Source organism: Salvelinus sp. IW2-2015, linkage group LG11 (assembly GCF_002910315.2).
Source record: "Salvelinus sp. IW2-2015 linkage group LG11, ASM291031v2, whole genome shotgun sequence".
Classification (NCBI taxonomy): Eukaryota; Metazoa; Chordata; class Actinopteri; order Salmoniformes; family Salmonidae; genus Salvelinus; species Salvelinus sp. IW2-2015.
In genome coordinates, this window is record NC_036851.1 from 5,762,528 (window position 1) to 5,779,625 (window position 17,098).

Consider the following 17,098-nt stretch of genomic DNA (forward strand, 5'->3'; position numbering starts at 1 on the left):
TCTCTCAACCAGCTTCACCTTGAATGCTTTTACAACAGTCTTGAAGGAGTTCCCACATATACTGAGCACTTGTTGGCTGCTTTTCCTTCACTCTGCAGTCCGACTCATCCCAAACCATCTCAACTGGGTTGAGGTTGGGGGATTGTGGAGGCCAGGTCATCTGATGCAGCACTCCATCACTCTCTTTCTTGTTCAAAAAGCTCTTACACAGCCTGGAGGTGTGTTGAGTCATTGCGCCCAAGTTTAATTCTCCTGGCAAAGGTAACCAGGTTTTTGGCTAAAATGTACACTGGTACTTGGTAAAGTTCATGATGCCATTGTCCTTAACAAGGGCCCCAGGACCAGTGGACGCAAAATAGCCCCATAACAGAAAAGATCCACCACCATATATTACAGTACGGATGAGTATTTTCTGCCTATGCATTGTTCTTTCAAACCCACCACCGGTGTACGTGGCCAAATACGTATATTTTTATGTCATATGACCATAGCACTGGTTCCAATCCAAGTGCCAATGCCGTTTAGCAAACTCCAAGCGGTGCTATGCTTAGATGACGTGATAATAAAGCCCTTTGGCCACGCACACAAATGGTGGGTTTGGCCTTCGATAGAACAATGCATAGGCAGAAAATAACTAAATACAGTGGGCGGACTGTAGCATTTTGCAAGTAGCAACTTCATGAGCAGCCCACCACTTCAGGCGTGCATTTTCACCAGTCTGAACGAAATATCTAACAACTGTAATTGATTGAGTTATACTGTATGTTTCATGTTGGTGACTGTCGTGTTGAAAATACTGTATAAAATAAAATCTCTTCCTAGCTGGAGAGGAGAAGCAGTTCAGGGTAGTTGAACRATCCCTTTTAGTTAGGCAGACTGGTATAATGGGTCGAAAAACTTTCCTCACCTTGAGCTCACAGTCCTCATTCACTGCCAAGTTACTGGGCTTCAGATCCTGTGGAGGGGAAGGAGAGAGGGGAGAATAAAGGCAGGTATTGAGTATCCACTAACACTGTCAGGTATTCCTGTTTTCACCCTCCGCCAACTGCAAGCATCTTGACGTAAAGATCGACGTACAGTACCAATCAAAAGTTTGGACACACCTACTCATTCAAGGGTTTTTCTTTGTTTTTTTTCTCTTTTTTATTATTTTCTACAACGTAGAATAATAGTGAAGACATCGAAACTATGAAATAACACATATGGAATCATGGAGTAACCAACAAAGTGTTAAACAAATCAAAATGTATTTGAGATTTGAGATTCTTCAAAGTAGCCACCCCTTGCCTTGATGACATCTTTGCACACTCTTATTCTACAATGTAGAAAATAGTAAATAACATTTTGAAAAACTTGAATGAGTAGGTGTGTCCAAACTTTTGACTGGTACTGTAAGTTTGATGTAACTTACTCTGTGGATGATGTCTGCTGAATGGATATACTGCAAAAACAAAAACAGACAACTATTTACAACTGCATACCTATGAAAACACACACACACACACACAGGCCCAAACACAGACACACGCCTACCTTGAGACCCCGGAGGATCTGGTATATGAGGAACTGAACGTGGTCGTCCGTCAGTTTCTGACACTTGACGATATTGTTGAGGTCCGCCCCCATCAGGTGGGTCACCAGGTACCTGACAATCACAACCCCAAGAAAGTAATGGCAAAATTTGTAGAATTGCAGGAAATGTGCTTTAAAAACCATTGGCCACCCACAACCCCACACCGCTGCTGAAAAAAATCCTAGGGGAAACACAATTGGTGAAAAGAGAGATGTCTCTCTACAGTTACAATTACAAGCAGTAACACCGTAAGTGCTTTACAGCTCATGTAGGGTGAACAGGGATAGTTATATTATCTCACATTCACGAGGAAATTCTTTGTTTCTGGCCATTTTGAGCCTGTAATCGAACCCACAAATGCTGATACTCAACTAGTCTAAAGAAGGCAAGTTTTATTGCTCTTTAAATCAGAATAACAGTTTTCAGCTGCTTTTAAAATGATAAACTTGGAATAGCTAACAACATGGCATTGGAACACAGGAGTGGCGGTTGCTGATAATGGGCCTCTGTAGATATTCCATTCAAATCTGACGTTTCCAGTAAAATAGTCTATTACAACATTAATTTCATCTCACTGTATTTTTTGATCAATTGTGTTATTTTAATGGGAAAAAATGCTTTCTTTTATAAACAAGGGCATTTTTAAGTGACCCCAAACTTTTCAATGGAGTGAGTGTGAGAGTGAGTGAGTAAGTGAGAGAGAGATCCTATCTAGCCCAATGAGAATGAAGGTTAGTACCTCTGTATTTACACAATTCATACTGGAAGCCACAGAGAACAGTGGAATGCTTGTTACCATGGAAATAAGGAATAATGTGTCGAGTGGTAAACCGCATGGTCTCAGTGAGACAAATCACACGACCAAACACATGAAATAAAGACCTGCAGAAATAGGTTTGTTTAAATATAATACGGCTGGATTTGCCAGGGACCTCACAATACGATATTATCACGATTCTTATGCATAGATATTTGCGATTCTATATGTATGCGATTCGATACTGCATTTTATTGTGATTTGATGTCCAAACATATTGGAACATCCTATAGAAACTATAGGATGAAAAATAACAGAGTTTTGGCGAGGACATGCAGGACTAGCGTAGCTAACAAAAAGTCGAAAATACAATGTTTTACAAATCGACACTTAGATCAAGGGTCTATAAATAGGTGCAAGTGTTGAATGCACCTTAGTTTGCGATTTTGCGATGTAACTGGCGCAACTGGCATTTTACCCTTACACTAGGTTTCTGCAATTTTACCTGTCCAATATCAGCTCACTTGCACTGGGGTGGGAGGGTGGCAAGATTTGATGTGTGTCCTTATTAAAAAAAGTGAAAAGTGCAATTTCATACTGTGCTAAATGGAAGTTTAAGACCCATCAAAAGCAGGTAACGTATCGGTAATGGCATGGATTTTAAGAGCGGAAGTGCAACCTATCCAGCGTGCCATCAGTGCATGGAATCTCGTATTTAAAAACGATTGGCCCCATTTTTGTTTAATTTTATTAAAACCAAGCATATCTACCCCCCCTAATCAAGGCAGGTTTAGCAGCTTTGCATATGTGCGTCATTTTATCTGGCATACATTAGCCAAGTAGCCTATGAGTAAACAGATTTTAAAATAATTGGCTACTGAATGGTGCCTGAAATATTTGACGTTTCATGATTCACATACCTGCATACTTTATTTRGCTTGTTCAAGRAGGCAATCCATCCCCATTTTCAGAGCGCCCCTCGTTCGATTACCAAAGATGCGCTCCTCCAAACTATTCAGTCCTCCTATAATGCCATATCGATAGCCAATTGTTRTTTGAGAATGTGCCTCGGAACGACACAAATTACTACTCTCCTGTCAATTGTATAGACGTGCAAATGTTGTACGTAAAGACATTTAGGACTATGTGTGCACACAGTGTCATGGAACAAGAGATGTTATTTAAGATATCATGCTTCTGACTCCATCCTATTTAGAAATATTGTTGTCATTTTAAAAACAGATTGTTTTTATTTTATAAAATTAAACGAAAAACAAGAAATCATAGCCTCCCCTCAATGAAGGCTGTTTTTTTTTTGTCATGCCAAATAGCAGACTTTCAATAAAGGGTTTGGCTTGTGAGAGTGCTTTGAAATAACTATTAAATCACCAAAGCTTTAGTGAAAGATCAAGTTTGGGAGCAGCAAAAAAGTGAGTCCCCTTTTTATCATTATTTTAGCCAGCTCCCATTATTTATTTATTTTTGATGTGCGTAAAAGCCTCAATAGTCTTAATAGTATACGCCCACGGGGAGCAATTATGGTGCCTGTAACTGCATTTAAACATAGACAATTTAAAACAAGTTTTATTTTGATTCGAATTTGATTCGAATGATTAACTCTCATTTTAAGCCTCATCAATAGTGCATTTAATCTGGCGTATTCACAACGTTTGGCATATCCATGGCTCAGACATTAAAGACATAACGCAATTTCAAGTGAATTCGGAAAGTATTCAGACCCTTTTACTTATTCCACATGTTGTTACGTTGCAGCCTTATTCTAACATGGATTACGTTGATATTTTTCCTCCTCAATCTACACACAACAGCCCATAATGACAAAGCGAAAACGGGTTCTTTAGACTTTTCCGCAAATGTAGTCAAAATTAAAAACAGATACCTTATTTACATTAGTATTCAGACCCTTGGCTAGGAAACTTGAGCTAAGGTAGATCCTGTTCCAGTTGATCCTCCTTGAGATGTTTCAACAACTTGATTGGAGTGCACCTGTGGTAAATTCAAATGATTGGACATGATTTGGAAAGGCACACACCTCTCTATATAAGGTCCCACAGTTGACAGTGCATGTCAGAGCAAAAACCAAGCCATGAGGTCGAAGGAATTTTCTCGGAGCTCTACGGACATGATTGTGTCGAGGCATAAATCTGGGGAAGGACACCAAAACAGCATCGAACGGTTCCCAAGAACACCGTTGCCTCCATCATTCTTAAACACCATGACTCTTCCTAGGGCTGAGCAATCGGGGTAGAAGGGCCTTGGTGTCAGGGAGCTGACCAAGAACCCGATGGTCTCTCTGATAGAGCTCCAGTGTTCCTCTGTGGAGATGGGAGAACATTCCAGAAGGACAACTATATCTGCAGCACTCCACAAATCAGGCCTTTATGGTAGAGTTGCCAGACGGAAGCCACTCCTCAGTAAAAGGCACATGACAGCCAGCTTGGACTTTTCCCAAAAGGCACCTAAAGACTCTGACCATGAGAAACAAGATTGTCTGGTCTGATGAAACTTGGCCTGAATGCCAAGCGTCACGCCTGGAAGAAACCTGGCACCATCCCTACGGTGAAGCATCATGCTGTGGGGATGTTTTTCAGCGGCAGGGGCTGAGAGACTAGTCAGGATGGAGGGAAAGATGAATGGAGCAAAGTGCAAAGATATCCTTGACAAAAACCTGCTCCATAGCGCTCAGGACCTCAGACCGGGGCGAAGGTTTACCTTCCAACAGGACAACAACCCTAAGCACACAGCCAAGAAAACGCAAGCGTGGCTTCGGGACAAGTCTCAATGTCCTTGAGTGGCCCAGCCAGTGCKCGGAATTGAATCCAATCAAACATCTCTGGAGAGACCTGAAAATAGCTGTACAGTGACACTCCACATCCAACCTGACAGAGCTTGAGAAAATCTGCAGAGATGAATGGGAGAAACTCCCCAAATACAGGTGTGCCAAGCTTGTASAGTCATACCCAAGAAGACTAAGCTGTAATTGCTGCCAAAGGTGCTCCAACAAAYTACTGAGTAAAGGGTCTAAATACTTATGTAAATGTGCTATTTCAGCTTTTTATTTTAAATAACTTGCAACATTTCCCAAAAACTGTTTTTGCTTTGTCATTATGGGGTATTGTGTGTAGATTGCTGACGATTGTTTATTTAATCCATTTCAGAATAAGGCTGTAACAAAATGTGGAAAAAGTCAAGGGGTCTGAATACTTTCCGAATGCACTGTACAGTAGGCCTAGCCTCTAGATCACAGCGAATGCRATGTTTAACAATATATTTCCTTATTGAAGTCACGCAATTAGACTTCTTACAATGTGGATTTAGCAAAGATGGGATAGGCTTACATACATGTTGTTATTTTGTTTCTGTAGGTTATTTAACAAAATTAGGCTACAATGGACTAACATTCTAATTGGAGTTGATGACAACGCAATTCTTAAAATACTGTAAATACACAACTTGAAGCAACCACATATTTAGCCATGGAGCACGTTCTGATTGGCCAGTTTTAAGCCTCGACACATCCACAACTTGTTTATTCATCAAAARGCAGCTCTTTCACGCCACCGCCAGCATCTGTGCCCATAATTCCGGTTGTGAAAATAGCWAAAATATTTGACACACCCCCGAACCTATGGCACTGCCACCAGCGCTTAGATGTACCATTGCGTTAAGTTTGTTATTATGGAGCCCACAGTATCGACATAAAATCGTCAAAAATAACATCGCAATACTCTACTGTTAGCTTGGGTGGTATACTGTATAAACCGTATACCGGGGGTATTTGGAAAAAGCCACGGGATYGTTTTTCAATACAGTCCAAAGTTTTTCAATACATTTGAATATTTGTAGCTACTTAAGTTATTACCTTGCAGTCAACTTGTGCAATACCTTAAGGAGATAAAGCAGACTGCGTTCTTCATTTCACCGGTCACATTARTTTAAATMATTAAGCTTACMGTAGATCCCCAAAACAGTTGAGCCAGTCACTGTSTMTGTTTGTAAAWTAGCACAARGGGAGAAAGCGAGCTGCTGAGTCCATAGCGTTCTATATCTATTGGAGAGTCTCTCTGTGTGGCGCACATGAGGTGATAAAGTTARACTTGTACGCAATTCACAACTAAATGTTTGCCATCAGATATCTGATAACGGCTTCCTGCCAGAAGACAAAGAGCTCTGGATGAGTCATTTTCCCCCCTGCGTTTCCTACTAGCGTTTTTCCCCCCCTCCTCAGTTCTTCTCCATGTACACATGCTGCACTTCCTTCAGAAAAAGCACGCGTCACAACTTTGTTCACTTGCACAATTTATCTCGTTCACTTTCGCTTGTAGCTATGCTTGTATGACTTTATGGAGCTGGATTTGTCTGTCTTCGCAATTAGTTTGTTCGTTTTTCGCTCGTTAGCATTTAGCTAACAGCGTCTATGTGATTTCGTTATTAGTTTGTGCCAATTTTGTTAGCATTCTGGTAACGGAGGCCCAATGGGCTTTTATTGTGTTTTTAGTGCCCACTTGTGTGCTATGCTGGTAATACCACAAATCCCGGTATGAGAGATGGACAGTACAACAATCTGGAACCGCCCAAGCCTACCGTATCGTCCCCCCCCCCCCCCCATCCCTATAACATATACATGTGTATGTGTTCTGCCAGGCAACTTGAACTCCTACACAACAGCTATTTGAAATGCCAGAGCGAGGGGGGTTTAGAAATGGCGAGCAAGAGAGAGAACAAGAAAGATGTTACTCACACATCGTTGAACTCCTCTAGGCTGGTAGCGGGCGTAAACACATCCAACAGGCCAATCACCTGACAGGAAAGAGGAGGTCAAAGGTTAGACAACATTCTAAATACAACAGACACAACTCACATTGCAAACATAACTCATGCTACAGAAAAAGCTCACGCTACAGACAAAACACTAACAGACGCCACAACATGTGGTCTTCTTCCAACTGCTAAAATCCCTCGGGGTGATTGAGGCAAATGTGCAAAGCGCACACACAGAGGAGAATGGTTTATGCATTTGTCTTTGTGCAAAGAAAAGTAGAGCCTTCGTAGTGTGAGACTGTGCTGCCGCCCGTTGTCCTTGACATGGTCTTTCACTGTGTTTAACAGCCATCAGATAAAAGGTCGCTTTGACAACCAACAACATCACGTTTCATCAAACAAAGTTGATGGATTTTTGAATGCAGTCATGGCAGGTCGTTCTAAAGCTTTGGAACAGAGCCTGAACCACTGTTCTGCTCTCAACACAGGACAGACAGTACACAGTGACAGTCAGGGCTCTGTGACACAGGCTAATGCACTCATAGTTGTGTGTGTGTGTGTGTGTGTGTGTGGTGTGTGTGTGTGTGTGTGTGTGTGTGTGTGTGTTGTGGTGTGTGTGTCTTGTTTGTTGCTGTTAACACAGGAGAAAGTGATGACTGAACTTTACAGGAAATCATGCAGAATACAATAGACAGAAAGAGAGAGCCAGAGGGAGAGAGAACAGGGAATGAGAGGGGAAAGGAGAGGGAGAGAGAACGAGGCGCGGCGTGACGAGAGGGAGGTGAACGAGAGGGAAAGAGGCATAGAGAAAGAAGAGCTAGCATGCAGGCACTGTGTGGGTGGCTAGAGAGGAGTTGAGGAGAGCGGACAGAGGGAGGAAGCGGACACCGGTGCCAGACCCAGTGTGCCCCCCTCTAGAGYAACTGACTGATGTGGGTGGGTGTCGTAACAACACGACTCGACACCYTCCACGCAGGGCAGAGCCCTCTGCGATTGGTGGACTCTAGCCAAAACAAAAAGTGATTGGCTGACTCAGGCTTTCCAAAAACCACAGCCTGCAGTGTAACCAGGCAACAGCGGGGAAATTCACTCAGAGAAGAACAGGGAAGTGGGTCAAGACTCAAGAGCTGTGATCAAACTGACACATGTATCTCCTCTACTGTTCCCTTACCTGCTAAGCGCTAACTGTTACCTGAACTCAAAAGAGAAGTTTTAACAACTCAAACCCACACACTCTCTGTGGCAGGTGMATCCTGCTGTTGCCTGCAGTTGAGTTACCTAAAGTCACAGAGAGATAACATTTCGATTTTGAAWAGACCTTGTCCACAATCACCACCGTCGGCATTGTCAGATTAAGATGAATTTATTGCCATTTGCCACACACAACCACAGCTTGGTGGTATTTGCTTTCYGTGCAGCAGCATGGTACCTCTTAAGTTAGACTCTGGGTCAAACCTCCTATCAACTTCAACTTGACCACGACACACAGCAGTTGACCTAGTGTGCTCAGCCTCGCCACCACTGAATCATTCAGTGAAACCCCACACCCCTGAAGGAAGAAATTTGCTGCAGTGTTGTTTACACCACTGGTTTATGCAGAGTTAACTTCCCTTCGCCCCACAAGCATAATATCGGATGTAACCAGTGGTTGTAAGGGTGAAGTGTTGGGTTTTCAGCACCATACCACCGTGAGAGTGAAATCAGTGAGCAGGACTGATGTTTGAATAAGCGGTGAGGGGCTTCTTCACTTCCTACAACTTAGCTCTCCTATAGTGACTCAACGTTAGAGAGGGGATGTGACCATAGAAMTAGAACGACTAGAATAGTCTAACATTTCCACTTAAGTCAAGGTACWCTGGTGGGTGGCCAACTGAACTAAATGACGATCGCCCCGTAGCACTCACTTCTGTCATCATGAAGTGCTTTGAGAGGCTAGTTAAAGATCTTACCCGACACCCACTTCWATTTGCTTTCTGCTTTTTTCGCACTGCACACTGCCCTATACCATCTGGACAAGAGGAATACCTACGTCAGAATGCTGTTTATTGACTATAGCTCAGCATTCAACACCATAGTACTGTACTCTCCAAGCTCATCATTAAGCTCAGGGCCCTGGGTCTGAACTCCGCCCTGTGCAACTAGGTCCTGGACTTCCTGACGGGCCTCSCCCAYGTGGTGAAGGTAGGAAACAACCCCTTCACTTTGCTGATCCTTAACACAGGGGCCCCACAAGGGTGCGTGCTCATCCCCCTCCTGTACTCCCTGTTCACCCATGACTGCGTGGCCACACARGCCTCCAACTCAATCATCACGTTTGCAGACGACACAACAGTAGTAYGCCTGATTACCAACAATGACGAGACAGCCTACAGGGAGGAAGTGAGGGCCCTGGCAGAGTGCGGCCAGGAAAATAACCTCTCAACGTCWACAAAACTAAGGAGCTGAACATGGACTTCAGGAAACAGCAGAGGGAGAACGCTCCTGTCCACATCGACGGGACCACAGTAGAGAAGGTGGAAAGCTTCAAGTTCCTTGGCGTACACATCACTGACAATCTGAAATGGTCCACCCACAKAGARAATGTGGCGAAGAAGGCGCATCAGTACCTCTTCAAGCTCAGGAGGCTGCAGAAATTCAGCTTGGCCCCTATGACCCTCAAACTTTTACAGATGCACAATTGAGAGCATCCTGTCGGGCAGTATCACCGCCAGTACGGCAACAGCACCGGCCGCAACKGCAGGGCTCTCATGAGGGTGGTGCGGTCTGRCCAACGCATCACCCGGGACACACTGCCTGCCCTTCAGGTTACCCAGCACCCGATGTCACAGGAAGGCCGAAAAGATCATCAAGGTCATCAACCACCCGAGCCACCACCTGTTCACCCCGCTATCATCCAGAAGGCGAGGTCAGTACAGGTGCATCAAAGCTGGGACCGAGAGACTGAAAAACAGCTTCTATCTCAAGGCCATAATGTTAAATAGCCATCACTAGCCGGGTACCAACCAGCTACACAACCCTGCACAACCCTGCAACCCAGCTACACAACCCTGGTTGCCGTATATACACAGACATGGAATCACTGGCAACTTTAAATAATGGAACACGAGTCACTTTAATAATTTGTACATATATATGAGATGAGTACAGAAGTATCTACTGTAATCTATTCTACTGTATTTAGTCAATGCCACTTTGACATTTCTCGTCCTAATAAAGGCCAGGGGCCTTTGTCGGCTCAAGTGAATGTCGTTCTATGGATGTGACACTGACCTGTTCTATGTGACACTGACCTGTTGATCACTCAGAGAGAAGCTCCCAGTGTACGGTTACAACAGGAGCTGGAGGATCATATAAAACACATACTTCGTCCACTCTACTCCCTTCACACACACACACACACTCATGTGCACACACAAAAACAGACACGGCTCCTCCATCTGCTCTTTAGATTAAGAGATAGCAATCAATAGCCTTTCATAACGCACAGATACAGTACCCGCAGTCAGTAACTCTCACTCTGAGGTCAGGTCAGCTTTCCCCAGAGTGGAGGCAGATGGCGGCGACAGACACATGCATGAGCGCGTACACACACAGCAGATTTTTCAGAAATCCCGGTTGGAGGATTATTGGAACTTGAATAAGCAGGGAGGGAATCCTCTAGGCTCAAACTGGGACTTGTGAAAAATACCGGTAACTTTTGCAAAGTTGGACTGGTAGATCCGTAAAAGGTCAAGGAAAGGTTAACTCACATGCTCCGGGAGAGATGTGTGTGTGTGTGTGTGGACGGGGTTAACTCACGTTCTCGTGTTTCATGTGTTTGAGGAGTCGTAGTTCTCTGTAGGTCCTCTTAGCGTGCATGATGGACTGGAACGGCCTCGACAGCTTCTTCACCGCGATCTTCAGCCCCGACTTCACGTCGTACGACGAGCTGCGCAGTGTCAAAGAGCACACACACACACACACACACACACACACACACACACACACACACACACACACACACACACACACACACACACACCAAGAGATACCTTACACCTTGGTAATTGTAACATTCATATCACTTGTATAATATTACTGATATAACATGACATTCCTGTTATCACAGTAAAGACGTTACAGCAATAATTCAAAACGACATTCCTCTTATTTCGATTGTATGCTACTTTCAACCAGAAGTTTAAATAAACAATTATTAAAATGTAATATTGTGTGAAGTGGTCCTTGGGACCTGGAGAGGCGCTGTACACAAAGGTGTTTTATTAAACATCATGATTGTTGTAGCCTTGGGCATTTTGCAGTACTCCGTATCAATGCAGTAGCCCTCCCATCCTGCCGCATGTAACACAACACAGTTAGGGCAAATGTAAAGCAAGGCGACAGTACACGTCGTCRCCCACGAATGACGCYGCGCATCATTCGACTTCGCTACCGATACCAGGCTTAGTATCGCGATACTCGGTACCATCGCGACACCTAAACGTTACCACAGCAACAACAAAAAAAAGAGGGCGTATTAGCCAAAGTCACAGTCAAAATGGCACTTGATCCAGACAGATCCTTTGAGATCAATATATCACTACATTTGAAATGTTTGAMGTCAATTTTTTCTGAMACACCCTTATGTGCATGAATGAATCAATTATACAACCAATTTGACTTTGTTRTAACCAATCTACAMAAAAACATAACGGTTATAATTTACTTAAAATGGTAAGTCTCTATTGGTGACGTGAATGCCTATTCAATAGGAMTGTGTGCATGGATAGATGTGTATGGAGCTTGTTTAGGCTGATTTCATGGGGCTACAGACGAAAAACAAATCTGTTTCCTTTCCATTTGAGACTTATTTTATTGTACTGATCAACAACATTTGCATAGAAGAAGCAATCTCTTTTTTTTTTAAGTGCACGCTGTCTCAGCCCTAATGATGTCATTCACACACACGGACAGAGAGACGTGACTGATGCAAGGGAGACGAAGTGAAGTTTTGGCAATGACTATGGTTTTTGCTGACACTCAGCTTTGAAATAAGGATATTTTGCATTATTGTTTGCATTTTATGACAAACCCATGTTAAGGAGGTGCTGACCTGTTGCACCCTCGACAACCACTGTGATTATTATTATTTGACCCTGCTGGTCATCTATGAACATTTGAACATCTTGGCCATGTTCTGTTATAATCTCCACCCGGCACAGCCAGAAGAGGACTGGCCACCCCTCATAGCCTGGTTCCTCTCTAGGTTTCTTCCTAGGTTCTGGCATTTCTAGGMAGTTTTTCCTAGCCACCGTGCTTCTACACCTGCATTGCTTGCTGTTTTGGGGTTTTATGCTGGGTTTCTGTACAGCACTTTGAGATATCAGCTGATGTAAAAAGGGTTTTATAAATACATTTGATTTAAGGATTTTTTTAGGAMAAATAGAAAAGGAGTGGAGCTAAGCAAAGGCAACATCCTATAGGAAAACCTGGTTGTCTAATCCTTTTCAAAAGACACTGGGAGACAAATTCACCTTTCAATAGGACTTTAACCTACAACACTACGCCAAATATATACTGGAGTTGCTTACCAAGATGACATTGAATGTTCCTGAGTGGCCTAGTTACAGTCTGGACTTAAATTTAGTTGAAAATCTATTGAGAGACTTGAAAATGGCTGTCTATGACAAACCCATAACATGATGCAGCCACCACCATTCTTAAAAATATATAGAGAGGTACTCAGTGATGTGTTGAATTCGCCCCAAACAAATTGCTTTGTATTTGGAGATTTTTTTGTTTTGTTATACTCCACATTTTTTGCAGTACTACTTTAGTGCCTTATTGCAAACAGGATGCATGTTTTGGAACATTCTTATTCTGTACATGCTTCCTTCTTTTCACTCATTTAGGTTAGTATTGTGGAGTAACTACAAAGTTGTTGATCCATCCTCAGGTTATCACCTATCACAGCCATTAAACTCTGTAACTGTTTTAAAGACACCATTGGCCTCATGGTGAAATCCTTCAGTGGTGTCCTTCCTCTCTGGCAACTGAGTTAGGAAGGGTGCCTGTATCTTTGTGGTGACTGGGTGTATTGATACACCATCCAAAGTGTAGAATAAATGACATCACCATGCGGTCACTTCTCRTTCCGTGGTCTCCAACTGCTCTTAAAATGCTAGTAAAATACTAAATGCATGTTCTTCAACCGATCGCTGCCCGCCCCCGCCCGCCCGACTAGCATCACTACTCTGGACGGTTCTGGACTTAGAATATGTGGACAACTACAAATACCTAGGTGTCTGGTTAGACTGTAAACTCTCCTTCCAGACTTACATTAAGCATCTCCAATCCAAAATTAAATCTAGAATCGGCTTCCTATTTTGCAACAAAGCCTCCTTCACTCACGCTGCCAAATATACCCTCGTAAAACTGACTATCCTACCGATCCTCGACTTCGGCGATGTCATTTACAAAATAGCCTCCAACACTCTACTCAGCAAACTGGATGCAGTCTATCACAGTGCCATTTGTTTTGTCAACAAAGCCCCATATACCACCCACCACTGCGACCTGTATGCTCTCGTTGGCTGGCCCTCGCTATATATTTGTCGCCAAACCCACTGGCTTCAGGTCATCTATAAGTCTTTGCTAGGTAAAGCCCTGCCTTATCTCAGCTCACTGGTCACCATAGCAACACCCACCTGTAGCACGCGCTCCATCAGCTATATTTCACTGGTCATGCCCAAAGCCAACACCCCCTTTGGCCGCCTTTCCTTCCAGTTCTCTGCTGCCAATGACTGGAACGAATTGCAAAAATCACTGAAGCTGGAGACTTATATTTCCCRCACTAACTTTAAACATCAGCTATCTGAGCAGCTAACCGATCGCTGCAGCTGTACATAGCCCATCTGTAAATAGCCCACCCAACTGCATCGTCTCATATTGTTTTTTTTGTTCCTTTGCACCCTAGTATCTCTACTTGCACATTCATCTTCTGCACATCTATCACTCCAGTGTTTATTGCTAAATTGTAATTATTTTGCCACTATGACCAATTTATTGCCTTACCTCCCGAATCTTACTACATTTGCACACACTGTATATAGATTTTTCTATCGTATTATTGACTGTATGTTTGTTTATCCCATGTGTAACTCTGTGTTGTTTTTGTCGCACTGTTTTTCTTTAATCTTGGCCAGGTCGCAGTTGTAAATGAGAACTGTTCTCAACTGGCCCACCTGGTTAAATAAAGGAAAATAAAAAAATGCTCAAAGGGATAGTCAATGTCTGCTTTTTTTTTTACCCATGAACCAATATGTGCCCTTTTTGTGAACCATAGGAGAACTCCTGGTCTGTGTTTTAAATTCACTGCTCTACTGAGGGACCTTACAATTATCTGTATGTGTGTGGGTACATAGATGAGGTAGTCATTTAAAAATCATGTTAAAAACTTCTTTATGATACGGGGCAGCATTTCACTTTTGGATGAATTGCGTGCCCATAGTGAACTGCCTCCTACTCTGTCCAGATGCTATATATGCATATTATTATTACTATTGGATATAAAACACGCGGAAGTTTTCTAAAACTGTTTAAATGATGTCGTGAGTATAACAGAACTCTATGGCAGGCAAAAACCGGAGACAAAATCCAAACAGGAAGTGAGAATTCTGAGACTGGTCAATGTTCAACTCATCGCCGATTCAATTCCCTGTAAGATATGGATCTGTTTGCACTTCCTACGCCTTCCACTAGATGTCAACAGTCTGTATAACGTGGAATGAAGCTTATGCTGTGTTGTGGGGCCGGATGGGAGGGGAATGAGGCAGTGGGCTGGCAGATTACCAGTTCCTGGTCACGTGCTTTCCTCATGATATCGCCTTGCGTTCCATAACTTCTACAGACATGAAGGAATGCTCCGTTGGAACACAAAAATGTATTTAAAAAAACATTATGTCAACTGTATATGTATGGAATTACATTGCTTATAAGTAGTCACCCTTTCAAAATGTTCACCTTTGTGAATGGGCAGAGCGTATAGATCCTTATGGGAAACTTGTAAAAATGTTGAAAAACATAATTTCACTTTGACATTATGGGGTCAGGGAGCTGACCAAGAACCCGGTGGTCTCTCTGATAGCGTTCCAGTGTTCCTCTGTGGAGATGGGGAACATTCCAGAAAGACAACCATCTCTGCAGAACTCCACCAATCAGGCCTTTATTGTAGAGTGGCCAGACGGAAGCCATCCTCAGTAAAAGACTGCTTGCAGTTTGCCAAAAGGCATCTAAAGACTCTCAGACCATGAGAAACAAGAGACTCTCTGGTCTGATGAAACCAAGATTGAACTCTTTGGCCTGAATGCGAAGCATCATGTCTGGAGGAAACCTGGCACCATCCCACGGTGAAGCATGGTGGTGGCAGTATCACACTGTGGGGATGTTTTCAGCAGCAGGGGCTGGAGACTAGTCAGGATCGAGGGAATGAACAGAGCAAAGTACAGGGAGGTCCATGATGAAACCTGTTCAGCGCGCTCAGAACCTCAGACTGGCGGAAAGTTCACCTTCCAAAAGGAAAAAACCCTAAGCACATAGCCAAAACAACGCTAGCGTGGCTTTGGGACAAGTCTCAATGTCCTTGAGTGCCCAGCCAGAGCCCGGACTTGAACCCGATCAAACATCTCTGGAGAGACCTGAAAATAGATGTGCAGCAACGCTCCCCATCCAACCTGACAGAGCTTGAGAGGATCTGCAGGGAAGAATGTGAGAAACTCCCCAAATACAGGTGTGCCAAGCTTTTAGTGTCATACCCAAAAACAGTTGAGGCAGTAATTGCTGCCAAAGGTGCTTCAACAAAGTACTGAGTAAAGGGTCTGAATATTTATGCAAATGTGATATCAGTTTTACTTGAAAACGCAACAGAAAACGCAACAGAGACGCAACAGAGAAGCAATTTGCAGTTTTGCAAATCACTAAACAGTCAATAGACATGAAATCATAAAATTACACAAACTSTGTAGGACACTAAATACTTCATAATAACAACCCAAATGTTATAAGTGGTGGAGTTGTCCTTTAAGTCATATAACTAGTCTCCCATTGACAGCAATGCATGACTTAGGATTCACCCATGTTACTGTCTGTCTGTATGGAGCTAAGGGGAGGATGTGTATGATACGCACGCACAGTGACACATCCATGCTACAGTGATTCCTCAGCAGCACATGCCATGTCCACACCCTGATACGGAACAAAGAACATGGAGAGCAGTAGGTGTTGAACATGCCCTGCCCTTCTCTGCCTAGCCCCATCTGAGTCACACGCCCACACACACACACACAAATCTGATATTCATCAGAGACATAGCCTATTGCTGCAGTGACTGCTATGACATTTCCCGACAAATTACATATACCATGTAGCCTAAAGTAGGACTCAGCAATATGACCAAAATATCATATCACAATATTTCTCTCATTTTTTTACTTGATATAGCTAGCTTTGATGAAGCTAAAATATTAATGATCACCTATTGTTCCCCGATTTAGAATATACCATTGCACAAACAACATGCTGATCTAGGCCWACATCAGAACTGGTGTCAGGCTGTATTTGCTAGCTAAACTCAGCAAACTTAACATGTGTAAATATTGGTATGAACATAAGATTCAACAACTGAGGCATAAACTGAACAAGTTCCACAGACGTGTGACTAACAGAAATTTTATAATGTGTCCCTGAACAAAGGGGGGGTCAAAATCAAAAACAGTTAGTATCAGGTGTGTCCACCAGCTGCATTAAGTACTGCAGTGCATCTCCTCCTCATGGACTGCACCAGATTTTCCAGTTCTTGCTGTGAGATGTTACCCCACTCTTCCACCAAGGCACCTGCAAGTTCCTGGACATTTCTGGGGGGAATGGCCCTAGCCCTCACCCTCCGATTCAACAGGTCCCAGACGTGCTCAATGGGATTGAGATCCGGGCTCTTCGCTGGCCATGGCAGA

General features: G+C 43.3%; 1 protein-coding gene across 1 annotated transcript in view; it reads right to left on the bottom strand.

Annotated features, from left to right (window-relative positions):
* LOC111969695 (mitogen-activated protein kinase 14A-like) overlaps window positions 1-17,098 on the bottom strand; it is a 52,556-nt gene that overhangs the window by 23,292 nt on the left and 12,166 nt on the right. Inside the window, exons 2-6 of the mRNA XM_023995878.2 lie at window positions 10,911-11,040; window positions 7,093-7,151; window positions 1,534-1,645; window positions 1,412-1,441; window positions 908-955 (exon numbers count right to left, since the gene is read on the bottom strand). Of these exons, the coding sequence (XP_023851646.1) occupies window positions 908-955; window positions 1,412-1,441; window positions 1,534-1,645; window positions 7,093-7,151; window positions 10,911-11,040 (379 nt within the window). The remainder of the gene's footprint in view (window positions 1-907; window positions 956-1,411; window positions 1,442-1,533; window positions 1,646-7,092; window positions 7,152-10,910; window positions 11,041-17,098) is intronic.